General features: G+C 41.7%; 1 protein-coding gene across 2 annotated transcripts in view; it reads left to right on the forward strand.

Annotated features, from left to right (window-relative positions):
• Positions 1-27,375, forward strand: part of SUPT3H (SPT3 homolog, SAGA and STAGA complex component) — a 576,749-nt gene that overhangs the window by 351,587 nt on the left and 197,787 nt on the right. For both annotated transcript variants that reach the window (XM_077291574.1, XM_077291575.1), the window contains one exon: positions 19,290-19,376. In XM_077291574.1, coding sequence (XP_077147689.1) covers positions 19,290-19,376 — 87 coding nt within the window. The remainder of the gene's footprint in view (positions 1-19,289; positions 19,377-27,375) is intronic.

Below are 27,375 nucleotides of genomic sequence, written 5' to 3' on the forward strand. Positions count from 1 at the left end.
GATCTATCAATAAATAAAAATAGTTCATGTGATCAGTAAACGGCATAACGAGAAAAAAAATAAAACTGCCAGAATTACTTTTTTTTTTTTTTGTCGCCGCAGCATTGCAACATAATGCAATAGCAAGTGATCAAAACATATCTCAAAAATGATGATGATGAATAATAAGCCCTCATCCAGCCCCAGATCACGAAATATGGAGGCGATACAAGTCTTGGAAAATGTCAACTTTTTTTTTTTTTTTTTTTTTGTTCTTTTACCTACTTTGGATTTTTTTTTCACCATTTGAATAAAAAATAATCTAGACATGTTTGGTGTCTATGAACTCATAATGACCTGCATAATCATAATCAGGTGAGTATTAGCATTTAGTGAACATGGTAGAAAAAATGAAAAACAATTGTGAAATTGCACTTTTTTGCAATTTCACTGCACTTTTTTTTCCCCGTTTTCAGGTGCACAATATGATAAAACCAATGGTGTCGTTCGGAAGTATAACTCATCCCGTGAAAAACAAGCCCTCACACGGCCATATTGATGGAAAAATAAAAAAAAAGTTATTGCTCTGGGAAGAAAGGGAGCAATAAATGGAAACTCAAACACGGAAGAACCCAAGGTGGTGAAGGGGTTAATAGATATCGTGATATGGTCAAGATAATTCTCTGATCTAAACACATCAGTAGCACAAGTCACTTCTCAGTTCTGAGAGTTTGCTGCAATGTAACAGTGCAGGTAAAATGTCGGAGAGATCTAATGATTTAGACCTAATGTTTTCATTCACTGACAGCAAGATAATATATTACTTTGGAAAGTTGCTGGAAAATTCTTTAAGAGCAACCATGGCGAGAAGTTACAAAGATGGTTTCTCTCTTTCTGGAGGACATGTCCTGTATTACTCAGATATGAATTGATTGTGTGTAATACTTCATCCCTCCTCTGGGGGTGCTGCAGGGAAAATTGACCACTTCCTACCAGGTTGTCCCATAGATTAGGCTGGTTTTACATATGCGTAGAACTGTTTGTACATGCATCAGAATACCTGTCCCGACCTCCAGACTCAACTTCCCAAATTGAAAAAAAAATTGCATTTTGTTTTACTGGAAGTAGCGTGAAGTAAGAGCAGAACCTTACCCATTTTGACTTGATGAAAGGTCCTTTTTCTGTGATACTTCTAAGACTTGGGGATTGTTCAAATCAGAGAACTCCTTGGTCAGTGGTGTGAGTGAGGTTATGCAGAGCTCAGCATTCTGAGCACTGCTAGATGTGCAGCAGAGAAAATTGGGATTATATAAAAATGACAGCAAGCAGCTGACACGCACAGCGTGGGGAAACTAAGTGCAACGAGAGGGGAAGAAGAGAAGGAAGCCCTAACGCTAGGGAAAGGGGTGAGGGGAGACCCCTAGGCAAATTTAATAGGACCCTGCCTCCCTTACTGTCCTTATATTGGTTCCATATTAATCGCCGAGTAGGAACCGAAGTCCTGTATCTCCCTAGAGCTAGGCTCTGAATAAGGAAGGAGGGGATGAGCACTAGTCAGTCCCCACTGAGCACTAAAGAGAAGAAGGTAGATAAACAAGGGCGAAGCAACTTATCTTGAGCAGGCTCAGAGAGGTAACACCAAGCGTACTTCAACATCACCAGACAGGAAACAAGCCGACTGCTATAGCTCCAAGCCTTCGCAAAGGAAAATGTGAATATCACCGGTGACTCCCTGAAGCAGACTGAGAGTCTATAAACACCCAGGTCCAGTTGTGTCAATTAGAGTCAGAGGGAGGTTGCCACTGGGTCCAAAATTCAAAAGGATTAAGAAGGCGTCTGCAATGCCAAACACAGAGACCTTATGCAGCTAGATGTAGAGTGACTGTAGCCTCTGACACACCCGTGACAGCAGCCCAGTAAGTGATATATCGCTGAAATCAGGCTCTCTGCCCCTACATGGCGCTTCTCTCAGCTTACAAAAAACTGCTGACCTATTACCTTTAAAGAACCAGGATTTCATTTACAACTAGATGTTACCATTCCCTTGACAAAAAGGTGTGTGTCTGAGCATAGTCTGAGACTCTAGGTGCCCAAATTGATAACGTATTCCTATATTTCTTGGAGGAATTACAGAACAAATGCACTATGTAGACTTAAAGGAAAAGTTGCCCCAGCATTGCTGTGTCATGAGGGATGCAAATATATGTATCATGTTCACTTATATTTCTTTTTATGGTCTCTTTTTATATACTTTTTGACGTTCCCTTTAGGCTATGTGCACACGTTGCGGATTTTGCTGCGGATCCGCAGCGGTTTTGACGCTGCGGATCCGCAGCAGTTTTTCATGCGGTGTACAGTACAATGTTACCCTATGGAAAACAAAAACCGCAGTGCACATGCTGCGGAAAAAAAGAAGTAGCATGTCATTCTTTCTGCGGATTCCGCAGCGGTGTTCAACCTGCACCAATAGGAAAGTGCAGTTGAAAACCCGCAGAGGAATCCGCAGAAGAAACCGCGTGAAAATCCGCAGTGGTTTTGCACTGCGGATTTTCAAAATCCGCTGCGGAAAAATCCGCAGCAAATTCCGCAACGTGTGCACATACCCTTAGGGGGTTTTCTAGTGACGTTTGCTTCATAGCGCAGAGCGTGTTAAAGTCCTTCAAAAGGTGAAAAGATATTTGTAAAAAATGAAAAAATTCTCAAGTCCCGAGCCTTCAAGATGAAATCAGAAAAGGGTTTTTTACGAGGAAATATTCCTGATTTTTATAATACGCTCATTGTTTGTACAAAGCCATAATTGCCTATTTACAGTAACACTGCATCCCGGCAGTAGCCGCATAGCTTACCGGGATTAGAGAGCATTAGGGGCGATCGCTGTGCGGAGCTAATGAATGTGCTGGCAGCCGCGCTCCCTGCTTAGTTTCTCAATGCGCGAGGTTTTTTTCCCGCTCAAGGTCAAAAGTGCATTATTCGTACTCGCAGCTTATCGATTCGTCATCCACATGTAATTATTACACTGCGCAGTTATTGGCGCCAACACCTGAATCCAGAGGTGTGACGGGCCCGAGAATGAGTAAAGAACGACTCAACATTGAGTTAGGTATTTATGCAATTTTGTTTTTACAGAGTGCTGTATCCATTCCCCCTATCACATCGTCTCCTTAGCCCCATTATTTCTGTTCCCCCTATCACATCGTCTGACTAGCCCCATTATTTCTATTCCCCCTATCACATCGTCTGACTAGCCCCATTATTTCTATTCCCCCTATCACATCGTCTCCTTAGCCCCATTATTTCTATTCCCCCTATCACATCGTCTCCTTAGCCCCATTATTTCTATTCCCCCTATCACATCGTCTGACTAGCCCCATTATTTCTATTCCCCCTATCACATTGTCTGACTAGCCCCATTATTTCTATTCCCCGTATCACATCGTCTGACTAGCCCCATTATTTCTATTCCCCGTATCACATCGTCTCCTTAGCCCCATTATTTCTATTCCCCCTATCACATCGTCTCCTTAGCCCCATTATTTCTATTGCCCCTATCACATCGTCTGACTAGCCCCATTATTTCTATTCCCCCTATCACATCGTCTGACTAGCCCCATTATTTCTATTCCCCCTATCACATCGTCTGACTAGCCCCATTATTTCTATTCCCCCTATCACATCGTCTCCTTAGCCCCATTATTTCTATTCCCCCTATCACATCGTCTCCTTAGCCCCATTATTTCTATTCCCCCTATCACATCGTCTGACTAGCCCCATTATTTCTATTCCCCCTATCACATTGTCTGACTAGCCCCATTATTTCTATTCCCCCTATCACATCGTCTGACTAGCCCCATTATTTCTATTCCCCGTATCACATCGTGTCCTTAGCCCCATTATTTCTATTCCCCCTATCACATCGTCTGACTAGCCCCATTATTTCTATTCCCCCTATCACATCGTGTCCTTAGCCCCATTATTTCTATTCCCCCTATCACATCGTCTGACTAGCCCCATTATTTCTATTCCCCCTATCACATCGTCTCCTTAGCCCCATTATTTCTATTCCCCCATCACATCGTCTGACTAGCCCCATTATTTCTATTCCCCCTATCACATCGTCTCCTTAGCCCCATTATTTCTATTCCCCCTATCACATCGTCTCCTTAGCCCCATTATTTCTATTCCCCCTATCACATCGTCTGACTAGCCCCATTATTTCTATTCCCCGTATCACATCGTGTCCTTAGCCCCATTATTTCTATTCCCCCTATCACATCGTCTGACTAGCCCCATTATTTCTATTCCCCGTATCACATCGTGTCCTTAGCCCCATTATTTCTATTGCCCCTATCACATCGTCTGACTAGCCCCATTATTTCTATTGCCCCTATCACATCGTCTGACTAGCCCCATTATTTCTATTCCCCCTATCACATCGTCTGACTAGCCCCATTATTTCTATTCCCCGTATCACATCGTGTCCTTAGCCCCATTATTTCTATTCCCCCTATCACATCGTCTCCTTAGCCCCATTATTTCTATTCCCCCTATCACATCGTCTCCTTAGCCCCATTATTTCTATTCCCCCTATCACATCGTCTGACTAGCCCCATTATTTCTATTCCCCCTATCACATCGTCTCCTTAGCCCCATTATTTCTAGTCCCCCTATCACATCGTCTGACTAGCCCCATTATTTCTATTCCCCGTATCACATCGTCTGACTAGCCCCATTATTTCTATTCCCCCTATCACATCGTCTCCTTAGCCCCATTATTTCTATTCCCCCTATCACATCGTCTCCTTAGCCCCATTATTTCTATTCCCCCTATCACATCGTCTCCTTAGCCCCATTATTTCTATTCCCCCTATCACATCGTCTGACTAGCCCCATTATTTCTATTCCCCCTATCACATCGTCTCCTTAGCCCCATTATTTCTAGTCCCCCTATCACATCGTCTGACTAGCCCCATTATTTCTATTCCCCGTATCACATCGTCTGACTAGCCCCATTATTTCTATTCCCCCTATCACATCGTCTCCTTAGCCCCATTATTTCTATTCCCCCTATCACATCGTCTCCTTAGCCCCATTATTTCTATTCCCCCTATCACATCGTCTCCTTAGCCCCATTATTTCTATTCCCCCTATCACATCGTCTGACTAGCCCCATTGTATACATTCACCCCTATTTCGCCATCTCCCGAACTCCAAGTAGAAGGTCACTATGTGGGTCCTACCCTGGAGAACTCGGCACTAGGGTTGAGCGACTTTTGCTTTTTTAGGATCGAGTTGGGTTTTGTGAAACCCGACCTTCTCAAAAGTCGGATCGTGTGAAATCGGCCGATTCTACTGTAAAGTCGGGTTCCGGTCCCGGAACACGAAACCCAATGCAAGTCAATGTGCATTCATATCTCTCTCTCCCTCTCCCTCTCCCTCTCCCTCTCCCTCTCCCTCTCCCTCTCCCTCTCCCTCTCCCCCTCCCCCTCCCCCTCCCTCTCCCCCTCCCCCTCCCTCTCCCCCTCCCTCTCCCTCTCTCTCTCTCTCTCCTCCGTGCATATATTGTATTTGACTCCGGAAATCACTGCAGCCCAAACGGTAATATGGCTCTATGACGCCGCAGAAACCGGGCCGGAACCTATGTCATCACGCTGCCCACAATTAATTGGCTGAAAAAATGGCGGGGAAGGCGTCATTCAAAACGCGACTTTGGCGCCAAGATCGCGTACCGCATGGCCGACCCCACGCTGGGATCGGATCGGGTTTCATGAGACGCCGACTTTGCCAAAAGTCGGCGACTTATGAAAATGACCGATCCGTTTCGCTCAACCCTACTCGGCACTCTAGTTAAATTGAGGTGATATTTATGAGCCATCCAGTGTGCATGTATGTTGTATAGTCAACGTTTCGGTCAATAACTTAGACCTTCTTTGGATAAACTAGAAAATCAAAGTAACATGAAGAAAACTAAGCAAATTGCAGATTAATAATAATTAAAAAATAATAATAAAAACCATAAATGATGAAATATACACAAATTGAAGAAGTTGTCCACTACGTGGACAGCTTCTTGTCATGCCCCTCGCTTGACCCCCCATCCAATAATAAAGCCTATACTCCATGCCCGGGCCGACGGCCAATCAGCGCTGACGTCACTGTCTTCACCTTAAGACAAAACATGAAGAGGAAGTTCGAGATCAGCTGCAGCCCCGGACTTCCTCTTCATGATCAATTTGTCCGAAGGTGGGGACAGTGACGCCAACGCTGATTAGGCGCCAGGGTCCTGTGTCACAACACTGCACGAGAGTTCTCGGGAAAGACTGGTAACGGCGACGGCACAGGAGGCGAGTATAGACTTTATTTTATCGGGCCAAACATTTTGATCAGGAAATGTCCTAATAGTGGACAACCCCTTTAAGGTCAAATGCCAAAACATTTGTAAACGGAATACAAGGTATATATAGGTTTACTTACTTAGGTTTACTATTTTTTTGGATTAATATTCTGCAGGTTGCTAAGTTTTCTTTGATACTTTGATTTGAAAGTTTATCTGAAGAAGGTCCAAGTTATTGACTGAAACGTTGTCTGCACAATAAATATGTGTATCGAATTGTTAATAAATATCACATTAGTTTTTAGGGGTTGTCCACTATCCACTACTAGGAGAACCCATCCTTGAACTAAATATTTGGCCCCGATAAAATAAAAAAACGTATTCTCACCTGCCATGCTGGCACCATTCCAGCGGTGTAATGACTTTTGGGTTTTCATTGGCTGTAAGCCATAATCATCAACATTAACAGAAATAAACACGTGAAATAGATCACTCTGTGTGTAATGACTCTATAGAATATGTGAGTTTCACTGTTTGTATTGAAGAACTGAGCTAGATTAACTGTTTGACGACATTCTAATTTAGTGAGCAACACCTGTATGTAGGTTGAAGGATTAATAAAATGTCCTTGTTTGGAAGGTTGGGGAAAGAGTTAGGAGTCATACTCAAGGTTGTTAACATGTTATACAGATGTCTTTCCTTACCTTGCCCCTGGGTGCAAAATATCTTAATGTGAGTGTTGAGCAATGCCTCAAAAGAAAAACAAAAACATGATTTTGAGATACTCTGTGGGAGAGGTTTATGGTAGTTGCGTCAATGCCTGTTAATGACAGAATGTCAAAGGTTTTGGTGGCTTGTCGGGGGTATTTAAATCTTCAGTAATTGGAGTCCTTAAAGCATTCCTATTGTAGATTACAAGCTCCCGCTGGTGGTGGCTACAGGCCGTGATCGGGCAGATCCTGAGTACCAGGAGACTTCCCCATATGCCTCTCCGCTATCACTGCCCATCAGAGAGGAAGACCAGATTTCTTTATTTATTTTACTCACTTATATAGCGCCATTGATTCCACAGCACGATACAGAAATTACTATCGCTGTCCTCATTGGGGCTCACAACGTAGAGTCCTTATCAGAGGTCGGACATCAGGAAACCCACGCAAAATGGGGAGAACTCCTTGCAGATGTTGTCCTCGGTGGGATTTGAACCCAGGACTCCAACGTAGTAAAGCAACAGTGCTAAACACTGAGCCACCACACAGAGCTAACTACTGAGCCACCCTAATGTGTTAACCACTGAGCCAGCTTACTGTGCTAACTACTGAGCCACCATGCAGTGCTAACCACTGAGCTGCCATACAGTGATAACCACTGAGCCACCTTGCTGTGCTAACTACTGAGACACCATACAGTGTTAACCACTGAGCCACCATACAGTGCTAACCACTGAGCCACCATGCAGTGCAAACCACTGAGCTGCCATACAGTGCTAACCACTAAGCCACCATACAGTGCTAACCACTGAGCCACCATACAGTGCTAACCACTGAGCCACAATACAGTGATAACCACACTGAGCTACCATACTGTGCTAACTACTGAGCCATCATACTGTGCTAACCACTGAGCCACCATACGGTGCTAACCACTGAGCCACCATACGGTGCTAACCACTGAGCCACCCTGCTGCAATCCTGCACCTTTTGTGATTTACTTTGTTCTTCATTACCTTATCATTTTCCAGACCTTTCATTGCCGTCTGCATATGGAATCATTACAATTCATTCATTTAGATCCTTCAATTTTGACACCTTCTACATGAACTGCTAGGAATACACTGCATGTCTCCAAGAGGTTTCTCACCCTGCGCTTGTCTTGGGTTTCTAATAAGTGCAGAGCATTGTATTTTATTTCAATGGCCACTGTCCTTTAAACAAACTTTGCATAAATTAATAGTAAAAGCGAATATAAGCAGATGTGTAATATATCTTATCAGAGAACCTTGTTTCTTTCTCCACTTATAAGTCACTTCTCCCTCTGCCTCCTGAATTCATTATTCTGAAAAACTGTTAAAATCAATACAAGACAGTAAGGGGTCTAACTGAGGGATCAGATTAAAGTCTCAGGGGTGGGGACAAGGTAGCAGCGCATTCAGATAAAGGTGGATACACATATCCTGATGCTTTATAGTAGTTTTATGTCACCACATACCTGGATTCCCAGCTACACAGCACAGTAATGCTCTACATTAATTTTCTCCATGCTGCCTCTTGTTAACGTGTGTTGCATAGAGACAGGAGAGCTGCGATCTCTCATGTCTATGTGTAAAGGAGACGTAGTGACTAGGTTCTGCCCACCAGCTCAGTGACAACTGAAGATCATAGAGCCTCATAGGGGGAATCTTCTAAAAATTCAGGATACAAATCATATAGAGGTATCTTGCTTAGAGGTTATTTTAAGCAGGTTTGCACAATTTTGTGTGTATTAATGCAAAAAGATAATTCACTCTGGTTCCTGCCTGTGTCAATACATTGTAAGGAGCTGTAGATATATGAGCAGCATTAGGGCAGCAGCACAGGATTGAGCAGTTCACGTGACTCCATCCCGTCCCTCCTTGATAGACGGCTTTTATGCACATCTAATCTTTCTAATCTTGGAAAGTTGTCTCTTCCACCTGGCACCCGTCTACACACCACTTATTGTTATTATGAGACTAAAGTATCAGTCGGCACTATAAGTACTTCTCCTGCGATCATGATGATGATAATACGTGGGTTGAATGATGGGATTTAGTAGAGACGGCACCTTATGTGCTTGTAAGTGTAGCGCTGGCTCGCTGCAGCAAGATGCAATGAGTCACTCCGATCGGGGTTGACTGGCTATAATCCTCTTTATATATGGAAATTTCATCTGACAGCAGCCAAAAGTTTGAGGCAGGCTGCAGTCACTCGACAGGTGAATCCCTGAAAGTGTTCTCTTTTGGTTGCCAAATTTATCTCTTAATAACTCACATCTTTCGGTCCTTAAAGCGTATCTGTCCTTTAGAACATGTAGAGAAGCATAATCTTGCTGCCCTCATCCTCCACCAGGTGAAAATAGCTCTGATGCAGATACCAGGTTTAGTATATGTAAGGACTATTCCAATTCTCATACTCTGTAACTTCGCACCCACTCTTTTTTCAGTTAGCTTCTCCCATTCATAAGCATTCTGCCAGTATTATAGGAGCTGGAACTTCCTTTTCTGCACTTTCAAGCATGTACTGCTCATGCCATGGTATGATATCTGTTTGAGGTGCATTGCCGTTTGACGATAAGGAAAGTAAGAAGCAGAGAAAAGGACCTATTTTTCCACCACTGCTTCCTGTAGAGAGACACAACTTCATGTAGAGAGACTATGACCTACCACCATTTTCTGTAGAGAAACCAACATAGCGCCAGCGTCCTATGCCTCTGCTCTCTCCTCCCAACAGGGATGGCTACTTACTCACCTCCCCGGCCGCCTATCCATTTCTCCTGCCTCTGCTTCTACTCCCCAGGGTCTGAGCTCACCTCATGCGCGCTCCCTGTCTCCTAAAGAGACAGCACACACATTCCTAAAGTGTCTCCAGCCAATAGCTGGGAGACACTTACTTCTTAAGGCACCTCTACCTGTTGGGAGTTGCCTGAGCAACGTTTGTGCAAAGTTAGTTAATACTTGCCTGCCTACCTGCCTGCTGTTATCCTGATTCTGTTTTGTCTAACCTGTATTCTTCTTCCATACCTGACCTGTCCACGATCCAGAAGCCGCACAGTCTGTACCATTACCAGTGGCCGTACTGTCTCCTTTCCAGAAGCTTCACATTCTTAATCCGTACCAGTGGCTGACCTGTCCTGCTTGGGACTCAATACTGAACCAGCATCTCTGACCCTTGGGGTCAGCTGCTACTGCTCCAGACACTGCCCTGTAGTGGTACCTGGTAGCGATCTGCCGCTGAAGCCTGATATCACCATCAGAGTCTCCAGTGAGAACCAGGTGGCGGTTTAGTTACACCCCTCCAGGGTAAGCCCGGCCCGAAGCGCAGTGGTTCCACTATCCACAGGTGTTACAACAATGACCTGCTACCTGATGTCTTATATCCCGGCAGGAAGCTGTATCTGTGCCGTTCGCTCCATAATTTCAGAGGTCCATTATATATAGTAACAGTATAATTCTGCCAGGAGGATCTGCCCAGAAAATCCTCCACCGCGTATCACTTGACCTGTCGTTTCTTCCAGCACCGCTATGCTCAGACCTCAGGTGAACAAGTTCTGAGCTGCCTCTCCTGCACTTTGTGCTGTCATATAGTGCTATGTGCCAAATGCAGCCCACATTATATCCCCATACTGTGCTCAGAAAATATTCAGTGCCCACAATAAACCACCTTAAATATCCCATATAGCCATCTGCCCCACAGTCTCTACATAACACTACAAATCAATTCTCAAATAATGCCGCCCTCCACTAAGTAATATTGTCTGGTTTTATTTTGCTTCTCACGTTCCCATATCAAGGGCACATAGTAAATGATGTCTTTAGTTAATTAACCTAGTTTGCCACCCCCGAACGCTCCTTTTTCATTATTATGTCTGTCCATCCAAACATATATAAAGTCACCATAAGGCCGGGTTCACGCTTCCGACAGTCAAAGTCCAATATGACCGGTCATGTCCGGAACGGCCGCAGATCTCCAGAATTCTTATAGGTATATATGAGGCTACCGATTCTGGGTCAGGAAACCCTTAGGTGGTCCAGACATCACTGTCTGTCATCAGACTTCCATGGTGAACTTCAGTGGTACAGTCCATGCAGTTGCATCATGTTGGAAGTTCTGGTGAAGGAGATGGTGACCCCTTCACAGAACATACAGTAAAGCCTTGCAACTTGCATGGGGGTCACAAGGTGATCACATTACCTAACTGAAGAGAAGTGTGCCTTTAGTTTCCAGACGGGGCAGCTAAATTAGATCATCCTGAGTCATATATAGTAGGGGAAAAAAATCCTAAAGTGCTACTTTAAGAAGATCAGTTGGGTGACAACCAATATGCTCTTACAGGAGTTGTCACCCATCTTTTTATAGTCCTCAGTCTTGGGTTATCTTTTTCTCTGGGCAATGGGTGTATGACGTAGACCTTCTACTTCTCTACCTGCATCCAACTTATATTAGTCTTGTCATTGCCAGCTCTGTTCAATTTTAATAGTTTTCTGGTGCGCTGATTAGCATCATTTATTCCTCCGCTCTGGCCGCTCATTAAATGTCAGAGCTCTATTATAGGTACAATTAGAAGAAATAAAACTGGCCGTGACCCCATCTGACGAGGAACGTTCACATGTGTCGGCGATTAACTGGAGCTCCTTCCCAGACGGCGGTTTAACAACACACATTACACAATGGAAAGATGTGCAGCCAGAAGATAATGGCGCAGGGGACTTGTTCTCTGCTCAGTTAACATGGGTCCATGGGTTAAGGGAATGAAACGCGCGTCGCAGCCCTAAAATCTGTTCTGTCCTCTAAGGCCAAATTCACTCTTGTGCTCCATGTTTCCACCGTGATAATAATCCCACCCCTCACTGCAGCATAAAGAGGGGCATTTCATGGACGTCCCATGACTATTGAGTGTCTGTTCCATCATTTCATCTATATAATTTGTGGCTTGAGCAAAGCTCAGAAGATAATTAAAAAAAAAATAAAATAAATAAAATCCCTGATCCTATGAATCAAACGTACAGTGCCTGAAGAAGGGTGTATTTTCTCCTGAAGCGTAGCCCTATGCAATAATTGGTGGAGGTTGCAGTATAATTCTAATTTGCAAGTTAGTGCTGTCTAGTTTAAGAAGTTTTCCGAAGAGTATGTCCACTACGAGGTTTTATTTTTTTCATATGGATTTGGAGCAGATTCTCATGAAAAATAGCTTGAACTACGCTTTGAATAATGTTTTTATTGGTGTCAATGTGAAACATGACTGTAGTACGCGTAAGTTCTTGAGTCGTTTCGGCCCCAATTTTGACAACTGGATCAAATGAAGCAAAAGAAAAAAAAACATGACAAACTGAAAAAACATGCAAAAATCTGCCTTTTAAGTGTGTTTTGACGTTGAAAAGCTCTATCGTGCTCCTACAAGAAATTTCTATTGACTTCAATCAAGAAGCCATGCTGCTGTTCATACGACAAGGTTTTAAAACCCGCATCGTGGGGTAAAAGTAAGTGACGTGTCTTTTCTTTGATGCACATTGGCATAAAAGACAAAATGTTGAGCAAAAAACCACTGTTAAAAATTTCCTCCCAAACTGAGAAACTGAAAACCGGATCGAAAAAATTCAGGTGGCCCTGGGAAGGCGGTTACAGAAGGGAGATACACAAGTTGAAGAAGAGGTACTGTCACCTACCTTATATTTTATTGCTCCTACTGATGTCCAAAGCCTTTTCGCCCACTCAACCCCGGTTGTGACTGCTGTCTCTGCACCCACCATACAACTGGTTGTAAAATCCGTTGTGTCACTGAAAGATGAGCCGAGGCATCTGGCAGCTCCTTATCTCCACCCTTGATGAAACACCTGGTGCAAATTTCCTGGCAGAATGAACGCAGATCAGCAGTATAAGGTGATTTGTCCTTGTTTAATGGCTGCTTACAAGAGCGGATTCTAAAACTGTCCAGACTCATCAGATAGGGGACAGGTGAATGTTTGTTCAATGGATAGCTGTCTCTACCGACATTATTATGTAACTATTTTTTATTTCACTGACCAAGTCAGAATATCTCCAAAACGTCAGTCTTATGGAATTTTACCTGTGTGCAGTGGTAACTGCCTTCTCAATGGAGTCTACTGAAGGAGAATTGGTGATGGTGGTCCAGGACACCCAAGACTTTGGTCGTCAGAACTCCTATCTCCAGGAGTACAGAAGGAGAATTGATGATGGGGTCCAGGACACCCAAGGCTTTGGTTGTCAGATCTCCTATCTCCAGGAGTACAGAAGGAGAATTGATGATGGGGTCCAGGACACCCAAGGCTTTGGTTGTCAGATCTCCTATCTCCAGGAGTACAGAAGGAGAATTGGTGATGGGGTCCAGGACACCCAAGGCTTTGGTTGTCAGATCTCCTATCTCCAGAAGTTCACCACTCGGCAGTCTCACTGATTCCTGTTTGCAGGGTTTGGTTCGCCCCTGATCATTGACATTAGAGACCAGCAGCATGGTTGAGCTGTTGGCTGGAACAGTGCTGCATCCAGACCCGACTTTGTCTCTGCAACATCGGGGCAGTGAAGTGGCCAGACACAATGTCACGATCACACCTTTCGGTGTGACAGTTCAGCTTGCCGAGCTTTCAGTATGGTGATGGACACCTCAGCTATCCAATCGGAGGATGGGGCGTGCTGAGCGTTCAGTGTGTTGAGTAACAGTTCAGCCATCTAATCAGTGCCAGGACTTGTTGGGGCTTCATGCATGTGTCTGTTATTCGAGTGATGACCTGGTTATTTAGCTAGCTCTCTACCTCCAATTATTGCCAGTTGTAGCTTTGCTCACATGGTGTGTGCTTGCTCTGTTCTCTGTGTTCCTGTATTTGATCTTTTGTTGCCTAACATTGGACCTTTCCTTTGACCATCCGTTTGCTGTGCCCCTTTGTCTTAATCCTCTACCTTCCCAGAATTCTGACCTTAGACTTTTACTTGACTATTCCTTTGCCTTACCCCTTTGTATATATCGAGCCCTATTGGTATCTGACCTCGGACCTCTTGACTACCCTAAGCCTCATGGCTTGTCTGTGAGTAATGACTAGCGTCACATAAAACCAACTTTAGAGCAGTGCTTTCAAGCTCTAAAGAAAATAGCTTGTGAGTCTTGCTCTCCTTGCCTAGGAAACCAGTTACCGCTGATTGCAGAGGTGGCCAGTAAGGTATCAAATAAAAAAAATCTGTGGATTCTTAATTTAAAAACAGGAAACGACCCCCTAAAGGCCAAAGGGTAAGTCCATTTGATTTGACCTCACAGAAGCCTATGATGGAAAGGTGTCGGAACACACACAGCATTGTAGATGGCGGTGTAGCCACGTCGTACATAATGTAGTCCGATGATTATTTCCCATCGATGTCTAATCAATACTCTTGATGTGGTCTAATTATTTATTACAACTTTTTCCTAAAATCTTTTTTTCCATCTTTGCAAAAAAAAAAAGACAGAGAAGTACCTCACATGCCCTGAATCTAATCAGAAGAAAAGTTGATTTTACTCCTGCCAAGCAAATAGGACGATCATTTTTCACATTCTTACATTTTCCAGGGTAGTTTCAAGTTAGATTATGTTACTGTTGCTTATAAGTTCCTGCAAACTCCCCGAGCCCCTGCCCTGGTTGTAGTAGTAAGGGCCCAAGTGAATTTTACAGGGGAAATATTGCTAACGTTTCACGCTGTATGTTTTCTGTTGTCTGCCGTAGATACAGTTAATGTTTTGTGTGCGTCTGATTAGTGTGGAAAAAAAAAAATTAATGCAGTTCTGTATTATGATTTATGGACTGAAGTCTGTGCCCGGTGTCATTTTGCCAGCTCTGAAGTAATTTTTCCTTTTTTTTAATTTTTACATTTTTTTTTTCCGATTTGGGTATTAGAACCGGCTACTGTTTTTGTTGATCTTTTCAACTTGTGAATGGGCTTAATTCAGATCTTAGCAGCATGGGATCTGAGAATTATTAATGCTCCAATTCAGACAGTGATATTGAGTGAAACATTGGCCAAGTGTGCGAGATGGAGAGCGGTAGAATTTCATTAAATCGTTTTCAGGTGCATTTTTCCTTCTCCCGACAGCTCGTGTAATGTGAGTTTGAAGTTCCCATTTATTTGGCTTCCTGTACCTTTGTAGTGGATTTAGTTAATTCTAAATGTATCTGTAACAGTCATCCGTCCTTACTGTATTCTTTGTATCTTGGATGCTTGTATATGACGATTTGTAATTTCAGAAACAAGGAATTGTATTAAAAATTTAGATCAGGCAAAAAGAATAGCAATTTTATTAGTAGGAGGGTTGCTTGGTCTTAAAATAACTTTTCATATATCTCAAGAGCGTCCCTTGCCCTGGAGGACCGGAGCTGTCCTGTATTACACGGAACATCCATTGATTTCAATGGGCATTTTAAAATGCTTCATTTCCCCTGTGGTGGCGCTGCAGGGAAATCGAATGCTTACAACCAGGTTTCTCCACAGATGTCAGCTGATTGATGGAAGTCCCAGCAGCCTGCCCTCAGGCTTTCTTCTCTGCATTCCTCTCTGCCTCAGGCCTTCTCCTAAGGCTCTTGTCTGCTCTAAGGCCATCTCTTCGGCACTCTATTCTGCCCTCAGGCTGTATTCTCAGCACTCCTCTCTACCCACAGGCCGTCTCCTCAGTGTTCCTCTCTGCTGTCGAGCTGTCTTTTCAGGGCTCCTTTCTGCCCTAGGGCCGTCTCCTCGGTGTTCCTCCCTGCCCTAGGGCCGTCTCCTCGGCGCTCCTCTCTGCCCTTGGGCAGTCTCCTCGGCGCTCCTCTCTGCCCTCGGGCCATCTCCTCGGCCCTCCTCTCTGCCCTCGGGCCGTCTCCTCGGCGCTCCTCTCTGCCCTCAGACCGTCTCCTTGGCTCTCCTCGGCTCTCCTCTCTGCCCTCGGGCCATTTCCTTGGCTCTCCTCCCTGCCCTCGGGCCGTCTCCTTGGCGCTCCTCTGCCCTCGTGCCGTCTCCTCGGCTCTCCTCTCTGCCCTTGGGCCGCCTCCTCGGCTCTCCTCCCTGCCCTTGGGCCGTCTCCTCGGCACTCCTCTCTGCCCTCGTGCCGTCTCCTCGGCTCTCCTCTGCCCTCAGGTCGTCTCCTCGGCTCTCCTCTCTGCCCTCAGGCTGTCTCCTCGGCTCTCCTCTATGCCCTCGGGCCGTCTCCTCGGCTCTCCTGCCTGCCCTCGGGCCGTCTCCTTGGCGCTCCTCTCTGCCCTCGTGCCGTCTCCTCGGCTCTCCTCTCTGCCCTCAGGCTGTCTCCTCGGCTCTCCTCTCTGCCCTCAGGCTGTCTCCTCGGCTCTCCTCTATGCCCTCGGGCCGTCTCCTCGGCTCTCCTGCCTGCCCTCGGGCCGTCTCCTCGGCTCTCCTCTCTGCCCTCAGGCTGTCTCCTCGGCTCTCCTCTATGCCCTCGTGCCGTCTCCTCGGCTCTCCTCTCTGCCCTCGGGCCATCTCCTCGGCTCTCCTCTCTACCCTCGGGCCGTCTCCTCAGCGCTGCTCTCTGCCCTCGGGCCGTCTCCTCGGCGCTCCTCTCTGCCCTCGTGCCGTCTCCTCGGCTCTCCTCTCTGCCCTCAGGCCGTCTCCTCAGCTCTCCTCTCTGCCCTCGGGCCGTCTCCTCAGCTCTCCTCTCTGCCCTCAGGCCGTCTCCTCGGCTCTCCTCTCTGCCCTTGGGCTGTCTCCTCGGCTCTCCTCTATGCCCTCGGGCCGTCTCCTCGGCTCTCCTGCCTGCCCTCGGGCCGTCTCCTTGGCGCTCCTCTCTGCCCTCAGGCCGTCTCCTCAGCTCTCCTCCCTGCCCTCGGGCCGTCTCCTTGGCACTCCTCTCTGCCCTCGGGCCGTCTCCTCGGCTCTCCTCTCTGCCCTCAGGCCGTCTCCTCGGCTCTCCTCTATGCCCTCGGGCCGTCTCCTCGGCTCTCCTGCCTGCCCTCGTGCCGTCTCCTCGGCTCTCCTCTCTGCCCTCAGGCCGTCTCCTCAGCTCTCCTCTCTGCCCTCGGGCCGTCTCCTCGGCGCTGCTCTCTGCCCTCGGGCCGTCTCCTCGGCGCTCCTCTCTGCCCTCGTGCCGTCTCCTCGGCTCTCCTCTCTGCCCTCAGGCCGTCTCCTTAGCTCTCCTCTCTACCCTCGGGCCGTCTCCTTGGCGCTCCTCTCTGCCCTTGGGCCGTCTCCTCGCCGCTTCTCTCTGCCCTCGGGCCATCTCCTCGGCGCTTCTCTCTGCCCTTGGGCCATCTCCTCGGCACTCCTCTCTGCCCTCAGGCCACGGCATATTGCCACTTTCAATGCCACAGTGAGGCCCGGATGAGCGGCAGAGAGGAGCATCTTAAGAGGGATTTTCCCCTTTCATTGTTTTGAACACCATCAGCGCAACCATGTTAAAAATAATATAAACAGCAATACTTTTCTTCCCATGTTCCAGTGTCGGCTCTAACCCACTTTTACAGATTACAGTATTGACGTCATATCTGCAGCGCATGTTACTGCTGCAGCCAGTCACTGAGTTCAACGGCTCTTGCTAACTGAACCTGCAGCTGAGGGGATTGACTGCAGTGGTTATATGTACTATAGACATGACGTCACCATGGGGAAGTATAAGAAATTAACTTATGCGTTAAAACCCCCAAAATATGAGCAACTTCCCTAAAATATGCAATAAAAATTATCAAAACTTTGTAAATACCCCAAATTCGTATCAATAAAACAACTCGCTACACAAAAAACAAGCCATAAAGCACGTCTATCAATGGAAAAATAAAAACATTTGTGAATAGCAACATAAAACATATATATATTTTTTAAAATTTCTGAATTTTTGTACATTGCTTAAATAAAGAAAAAAAATATAAGTTTGGCATGCCATCATTGTACTGATTTCGAGAATCATGTTACCATGTTCCTTTTAACACACAGTGGATACCATAAAAACAAAATCCAGAAAAGATATGGCAGAATTACATTTTGTTCACCATTTCGTCCCACTTGGAATTTTCTTCCACAACTTTCATTACATTGTATGTTAAAGTGGATGGTGTCATTCACAGCTACAATTTTGTTTACACATATACCGTATGTGTGTGTGTGTCTGTGGGTGTATATATTTGTTTAGTATATAGGTATAGTGGTATATAGGGATGTATCAGACCAATGGGACTGTAAGGAAAATCATCATTCAGTTACGGTATGTAAGAAGAGAAAATTCTGCAGCTGCTGCCTGGAATGAGAGAGGTTTGGGGTTTGAATCCTGGATCAGACCATACTTGAGTGAATGAATGAATGAATATGAATGAATGTACAGAGCACATACAGGTGCCTGCCCTACACTCATGGTCCTGAGTCAGAGAGTTGAAGTAGAGACCTAACCATCCTGGGAAATTAAAGCATCTCTCCTAATTTGAGATTGTCCTGCTGGATCTGGGACAGTTTAAAGGTATGAAGAAATATGCTTCATTCTCCACTCAAACTATTTATCCTTCCCTCTGCCTCCCGAACTCATCATCCACTCTGAAAAATAGTTAAAATTCATCTTGCTCAGCCTAAACTGTGCTGTCAGCTCACTGAATGATCAAAAACAGCTGACCACTAAAGTCTATGTATAGGGAATAGAAGGGTAGAGGGGCACAGACACATAAAAACCGTGCTACTGCTTTCTAGTAAGTGTTTTATCTCACCTGAGTGCTTGATTCACAGTTACAATGCTCAGAAATGTTGTATAATGTCCTCCATTCTGCTGCTACTGCTTCTGAACATGTTCTACATGAAGGCAGGAGTGCAGGATTCCTCCATGCCTGTGTGATAGCTGTATGGGAGACATCATAGCAGCAAGTCTCTACCCACCAGCTCAGAGTCAACTGAAAAATAGAGTGAGAACCTGCAAAAGTGAAAACTGGTGAAAATGCAAGATGCAAGTCATATAATGGCCAGAAATTGTGTAGGAACAGCAGCTTTTTTTCTGACAAATCATCTGAAATGACAGCTGCTCTTTCAACTTATGTTTTATGTAAAAAATAAAAAAATATACGGTATGTGCAACATTTGTTTTAAAGGTTTGTCCACTTTTACATCCATTAAAAAAAAAAAAACTTTGCAAAGAAACCCAGTGTCTGATCTTCAGGGATTTGTCTTACTTTCTTTATCTGCCCCTTATTTTAATGTCTCTACGTTATCATGGTAACTGTAAAGAAAAAAATGAAAAAAATTGTAAAAAACAAACAAAAAAAAAAAAAACATAAAAAAAATGTTTGTTCTTTTTTCTTTTTCAGTTGCAACAAGCGGCTGAGGTGTCTCAGATGAGAGGAGCCAGAGTTATTTCCGCTGAAGATATACTTTTTCTCATGCGCAGAGATAAGGTAAGAAAAGTAGCTGCTGATATATGAATAAAACAGTTACAACAGAACGTAAGCACAAGGGTGTCACATGTGAGTATTGGGGAAAGTCAGTTTTTCTGCACTACAAACATAAATGATAGCAGTAGACCTCTATATCTGCAGTATCGACAGTAAGGCCCTGTCCTTGATCCAAAGCATCTGATGCCAGAATATAACGGAAAAAAAATTGTGTATGGTATTATGTAGTCTTCTTAGTCTCCTATTGATGGGCCATTGCTGCCCAAAAATATAACGACTATAATACTGCCCCTATGTACCAGAATATAGCTACTATATTACTGCCCCTATGTACAAGAATATAACTGCTATATTACTGCCCCTATGTACAAGAATATAACTACTATATCACTGCCCCCTATGTACAAGACTATAACTACTATAATACTGCTCCTATGTACAAGAATATAACTACTATAATACTGCCCCTATGTACAAGAATATAACTACTATATCACTGCCCCCTATGTACAAGACTATAACTACTATAATACTGCCCCTATATACAAGAATATAACTACTATAATACTGCTCCTATGTACAAGACTATAACTACTATAATACTGCTCCTATGTACAAGAATATAACTACTATAATACTGCCCCTATGTACAAGAATATAACTACTATATCACTGCCCCCTATGTACAAGACTATAACTACTATAATACTGCCCCTATGTACAAGAATATAACTACTATAATACTGCTCCTATGTACAAGACTATAACTACTATAATACTGCTCCTATGTACAAGACTATAACTACTATAATACTGCTCCTATGTACAAGAAAATTACTATAATACTGCTCCTATGTACAAGAATATAACTACTATAATACTGCTCCTATGCACAAGAATATAACTACTATATTACTGCCCCTATGTACAAGAATATAACTACTATAATACTGCTCCTATGTACAAGAATATAACTACAATAATTCTGCTCCTATGTACAAGAATATAACTACTATAATACTGCCCCTATGTACCAGAATATAACTACTATATTACTGCCCCATGTACAAGAATATAACTACTATAATACTGCCCCTATGTACAAGAATATAACTACTATATTACTGCCCCATGTACAAGAATATAACTACTATAATACTGCCCCTATGTACAAGAATATAACTACTATATTACTGCCCCTATGTACAAGAATATAACTACTATAATAGTGCCCCTATGTACCAGAATATAACTACTATATTACTGCCCCTATGTACAAGAATATAACTACTATAATACTGCTCCTATGTACAAGAATATAACTACTATAATACTGCTCCTATGTACAAGAATATAACTACTATAACACTGCTCCTATGTACAAGAATATAACTACTATAATACTGCCCCTATGTAGAAGAATATAACTACTATAATACTGCTCCCTATGTACAAGAATATAACTACTATAATACTGCCCCTATGTACAAGAATATAACTACTATAACACTGCTCCTATGTACAAGAATATAACTACTATAATACTGCCCCTATGTACAAGAATATAACTACTATAATACTGCTCCTATGTACAAGTATATAACTACTATAATACTGCTCCTATGTACAAGAATATAACTACTATAATACTGCTCCTATGTACAAGAATATAACTACTATAATACTGCTCCTATGTACAAGAATATAACTACTATAACACTGCTCCCTATGTAAAAGAATATAACTACTATAATACTGCCCCTATGTACAAGAATATAACTACTATAATACTGCTCCTATGTACAAGAATATAACTACTAGAATACTGCTCCCTATGTACAAGAATATAACTACTAGAATACTGCTCCTTATGTACAAGAATATAACTACTATAATACTGCCCCTATATACAGGAATATAACTGCTATAATACTGCTCCTATGTACAAAAATATAACTACTATAATACTGCCTCAATGTACAAGAATATAACTACTATAATACTACTCATATATACAAGAATGTAACTACCATAATACTGCTCCTATGTACAAAAATATAACTACTATAATACTGCCCCTATGTACAAGAATATAACTACTATAATACTACTCATATACACAAGAATATAACTACTATAATACTGCTCCTATGTACAAGAATATAACTACTATAATACTGCCCCTATGTACAAGAATATAACTACTATAATACTACTCATATATACAAGAATATAACTATTATAATAATGCTCCTATGTACAAGAATATAACTACTATAATACTGCTCCTATGTACAAGAATATAACTACTTTAATACTGCTCCCTATGTACAAGAATATAACTACTATAATACTGCTCCTATGTACCAGAATATAACTACTATAATACCGCCCCTATGTACAAGAATATATCTTCTATAATACTGCTCCTATGTACAAGAATATAACTACTATAGTACTGCTCCTATGTACAAGAATATAACTACTATAATACTACTCATATATACAAGAATGTAACTACCATAATACTGCTCCTATGTACAAAAATATAACTACTATAATACTGCCCCTATGTACAAGAATATAACTACTATAATACTACTCATATACACAAGAATATAACTACTATAATACTGCTCCTATGTACAAGAATATAACTACTATAATACTGCCCCTATGTACAAGAATATAACTACTATAATACTACTCATATATACAAGAATATAACTATTATAATAATGCTCCTATGTACAAGAATATAACTACTATAATACTGCTCCTATGTACAAGAATATAACTACTTTAATACTGCTCCCTATGTACAAGAATATAACTACTATAATACTGCTCCTATGTACAAGAATATAACTACTATAATACTGCCCCTATATACAGGAATATAACTACTATAATACTGCTCCTATCTACAAGAATATAACTACTATAATACTGCCCCTATGTACAATAATATAACTACTATAAGGGTATGTGTGCACGTTCAGGATTGCATCAGGATTTGGTCAGGATTTTTCATCAGTATTTGTAAGCCAAAACCAGGAGTGGAACAATTAGAGGAAAAGTATAATAGAAACATATGCTCCACTTTTGCATTTATCACCCACTCCTGGTTTTGGCTTACAAATACTGATGAAAAATCCTGACCAAATCCTGATGCAATCCTGAACGTGGACACATACCCTAATACTGCTCCTATGTACAAGAATATAACTACTATAATACTGCTCCTATGTACAAGAATATAACTACTATAATACTGCTCCTATGTACAAGAATATAACTACTATAATACTGCTCCTATGTACAAGAATATAACTACTATAATACTGCCCCTATGTACAAGAATATATCTTCTATAATACTGCTCCTATGTACAAGAATATAACTACTATAGTACTGCTCCTATGTACAAGAATATAACTACTATAATACTGCCCCCTATGTACAAGAATATAACTACTATAATACTGCCCCCTATGTACAAGCATATAACTACTATAATACTGCCCCATGTACAAGAATATAACTACTATAATACTGCCCCCTATGTACAAGAATATAACTACTATAATACTGCCCCATGTACAAGAATATAACTACTATAATACTGCCCGTATGTACAAGAATATAACTACTATAATACTGCTCCTATGTACAAGAATATAACTACTATAATACTGCCCCTATGTACAAGAATATATCTTCTATAATACTGCTCCTATGTACAAGAATATAACTATTATAGTAATGCTCCTATGTACAAGAATATAACTACTATAATACTGCTCCTATGTACAAGAATATAACTACTATAATACTGCTCCTATGTACAAGAATATAACTACTATAATACTGCCCCTATGTACAAGAATATATCTTCTATAATACTGCTCCTATGTACAAGAATATAACTACTATAGTACTGCTCCTATGTACAAGAATATAACTACTATAATACTGCCCCCTATGTACAAGAATATACTATAATACTGCGCCCTATGTACAAGAATATAACTACTATAATACTGCCCCATGTACAAGAATATAACTACTATAATACTGCCCCCTATGTACAAGAATATAACTACTATAATACTGCCCCATGTACAAGAATATAACTACTATAATACTGCTCCTATGTACAAGAATATAACTACTATAATACTGCCCCTATGTACAAGAATATAACTACTATAATACTGCTCCTATGTACAAGAATATAACTACTATAATACTGCTCCTATGTACAAGAATATAACTACTATAATACTGCCCCTATGTACAAGAATATAACTACTATAATACTGCTCCTATGTACAAGAATATAACTACTATAATACTGCCCCTTTGTACAAGAATATAACTACTATAATACTGCCTCTATGTACAAGAATATAACTACTATAATACTGCTCCTATGTACAAGAATATAACTACTATAATACTGCCCCTATGTACAAGAATATAACTACTATAATACTGCCCCCTATTTACAAGAATATAACTACTATAATACTGCCCCATGTACAAGAATATAACTACTATAATACTGCCCCATGTACAAGAATATAACTACTATAATACTGCCCCCTATGTACAAGAATATAACTACTATAATACTGCTCCTATGTACAAGAATATAACTACTATAATACTGCCCCTATGTACAAGAATATAACTACTATAATACTGCCCCATGTACAAGAATATAACTACTATAATACTGCCCCTATGTACAAGAATATAACTACTATAATACTGCTCCTATGTGCAGGAATATAACTACTATAATACTGCTCCTATGCACAAGAATATAACTACAATAATACTGCCCCTATGTACAGGAATATAACTACTATAATAATGCTCCTATGTACAAGAATATAACTACTATAATACTGCCCCTATGTACAAGAATATAACTACTATAATACTACCCCATGTACAAGAATATAACTACTATAATACTGCCCCTATGTACAAGAATATAACTACTATAATACTGCCCCATGTACAAGAATATAACTACTATAATACTGCCCCTATGTACAAGAATATAACTACTATAATACTGCTCCTATGTGCAGGAATATAACTACTATAATACTGCTCCTATGCACAAGAATATAACTACAATAATACTGCCCCTATGTACAGGAATATAACTACTATAATAATGCTCCTATGTACAAGAATATAACTACTATAATACTGCCCCTATGTACAAGAATATAACTACTATAATACTGCCCCATGTACAAGAATATAACTACTATAATACTGCCCCCTTATGTACAAGAATATAACTACTATAATACTGCTCCTTATGTACAAGAATATAACTACTATAATACTGCTCCTATATACAAGAATATAACTACTATAATACTGCCCCTATGTACAGGAATATAACTGCTATAATACTGCCCCTATGTACAGGAATATAACTGCTATAATACTGCTCCTATGTGCAGGAATATAACTACTGTAATACTGCCCCTATGTACAAGAATATAACTACTATAATACTGCCCCTATGTACAAGAATATAACTACTATTATACTGCTCCTATGTACAAGAATATAACTACTATAATACTGCCCCTATGTACAAGAATATAACTACTATAATACTGCCCCTATGTACAGGAATATAACTGCTATAATACTGCTCCTATGTGCAGGAATATAACTACTGTAATACTGCCCCTATGTACAAGAATATAACTACTATAATACTGCTCCTATGTACAAGAATATACAGTGGGGCAAAAAAGTATTTAGTCAGTCAGCAATAGTGCAAGTTCCACCACTTAAAAAGATGAGAGGCGTCTGTAATTTACATCATAGGTAGACCTCAACTATGGGAGACAAACTGAGAAAAAAAAATCCAGAAAATCACATTGTCTGTTTTTTTATCATTTTATTTGCATTTTATGGTGGAAAATAAGTATTTGGTCAGAAACAAAATTTCATCTCAATACTTTGTAATATATCCTTTGTTGGCAATGACAGAGGTCAAACGTTTTCTGTAAGTCTTCACAAGGTTGCCACACACTGTTGTTGGTATGTTGGCCCATTCCTCCATGCAGATCTCCTCTAGAGCAGTGATGTTTTTGGCTTTTCGCTTGGCAACACGGACTTTCAACTCCCTCCAAAGGTTTTCTATAGGGTTGAGATCTAGAGACTGGCTAGGCCACTCCAGGACCTTGACATGCTTCTTACAAAGCCACTCCTTCGTTGCCCTGGCGGTGTGCTTTGGATCATTGTCATGTTGAAAGACCCAGCCACGTTTCATATTCAATGCCCTTGCTGATGGAAGGAGGTTTGCACTCAAAATCTCATGATACATGGCCCCATTCATTCTTTCATGTACCCGGATCAGTCGTCCTGGCCCCTTTGCAGAGAAACAGCCCCAAAGCATGATGTTTCCACCACCATGCTTTACAGTAGGTATGGTGTTGGATGGATGCAACTCAGTATTCTTTTTCCTCCAAACACGACAAGTTGTGTTTCTACCAAACAGTTCCAGTTTGGTTTCACCAGACCATAGGACATTCTTCCAAAACTCCTCTGGATCATCCAAATGCTCTCTAGCAAACTTCAGACGGGCCCGGACATGTACTGGCTTAAGCAGTGGGACACGTCTGGCACTGCAGGATCTGAGTCCATGGTGGCGTAGTGTGTTACTTATGGTAGGCCTTGTTACATTGGTCCCAGCTCTCTGCAGTTCATTCACTAGGTCCCCCCGCGTGGTTCTGGGATTTTTGCTCACCATTCTTGTGATCATTCTGACCCCACGGGGTGGGATTTTGCGTGGAGCCCCAGATCGAGGGAGATTATCAGTGGTCTTGTATGTCTTCCATTTTCTAATTATTGCTCCCACTGTTGATTTCTTCACTCCAAGCTGGTTGGCTATTGCAGATTCAGTCTTCCCAGCCTGGTGCAGGGCTACAATTTTGTTTCTGGTGTCCTTTGACAGCTCTTTGGTCTTCACCATAGTGGAGTTTGGAGTCAAACTGTTTGAGGGTGTGCACAGGTGTCTTTTTATACTGATAACAAGTTTAAACAGGTGCCATTACTACAGGTAATGAGCGGAGGAAAGAGGAGACTCTTAAAGAAGAAGTTACAGGTCTGTGAGAGCCAGAAATCTTGATTGTTTGTTTCTGACCAAATACTTATTTTCCACCATAAAGTGCAAATAAAATGATAAAAAAACAGACAATGTGATTTTCTGGATTTTTTTGTCTCAGTTTGTCTCCCATAGTTGAGGTCTACCTATGATGTAAATTACAGACGCCTCTCATCTTTTTAAGTGGTGGAACTTGCACTATTGCTGACTGACTAAATACTTTTTTGCCCCACTGTAACTACTATAATACTGCCCCTATGTACAAGAATATAACTACTATAATACTGCTCCTATGTACAAGAATACAACTACTATAATACTGCCCCTTTGTACAAGAATATAACTACTATAATACTGCCTCTATGTACAAGAATATAACTACTATAATACTGCTCCTATGTACAAGAATATAACTATTATAATACTGCCCCTATGTACAAGAATATAACTACTATAATACTGCCCCCTATGTACAAGAATATAACTACTATAATACTGCTCCTATGTACAAGAATATAACTACTATAATACTGCCCCTTTGTACAAGAATATAACTACTATAATACTGCCTCTATGTACAAGAATATAACTACTATAATACTGCTCCTATGTACAAGAATATAACTACTATAATACTGCCCCTATGTACAAGAATATAACTACTATAATACTGCCCCCTATTTACAAGAATATAACTACTATAATACTGCCCCATGTACAAGAATATAACTACTATAATACTGCCCCATGTACAAGAATATAACTACTATAATACTGCCCCCTATGTACAAGAATATAACTACTATAATACTGCTCCTATGTACAAGAATATAACTACTATAATACTGCCCC

Source organism: Ranitomeya variabilis, chromosome 2, assembly GCF_051348905.1.
Source record: "Ranitomeya variabilis isolate aRanVar5 chromosome 2, aRanVar5.hap1, whole genome shotgun sequence".
NCBI lineage: Eukaryota > Metazoa > Chordata > Amphibia > Anura > Dendrobatidae > Ranitomeya > Ranitomeya variabilis.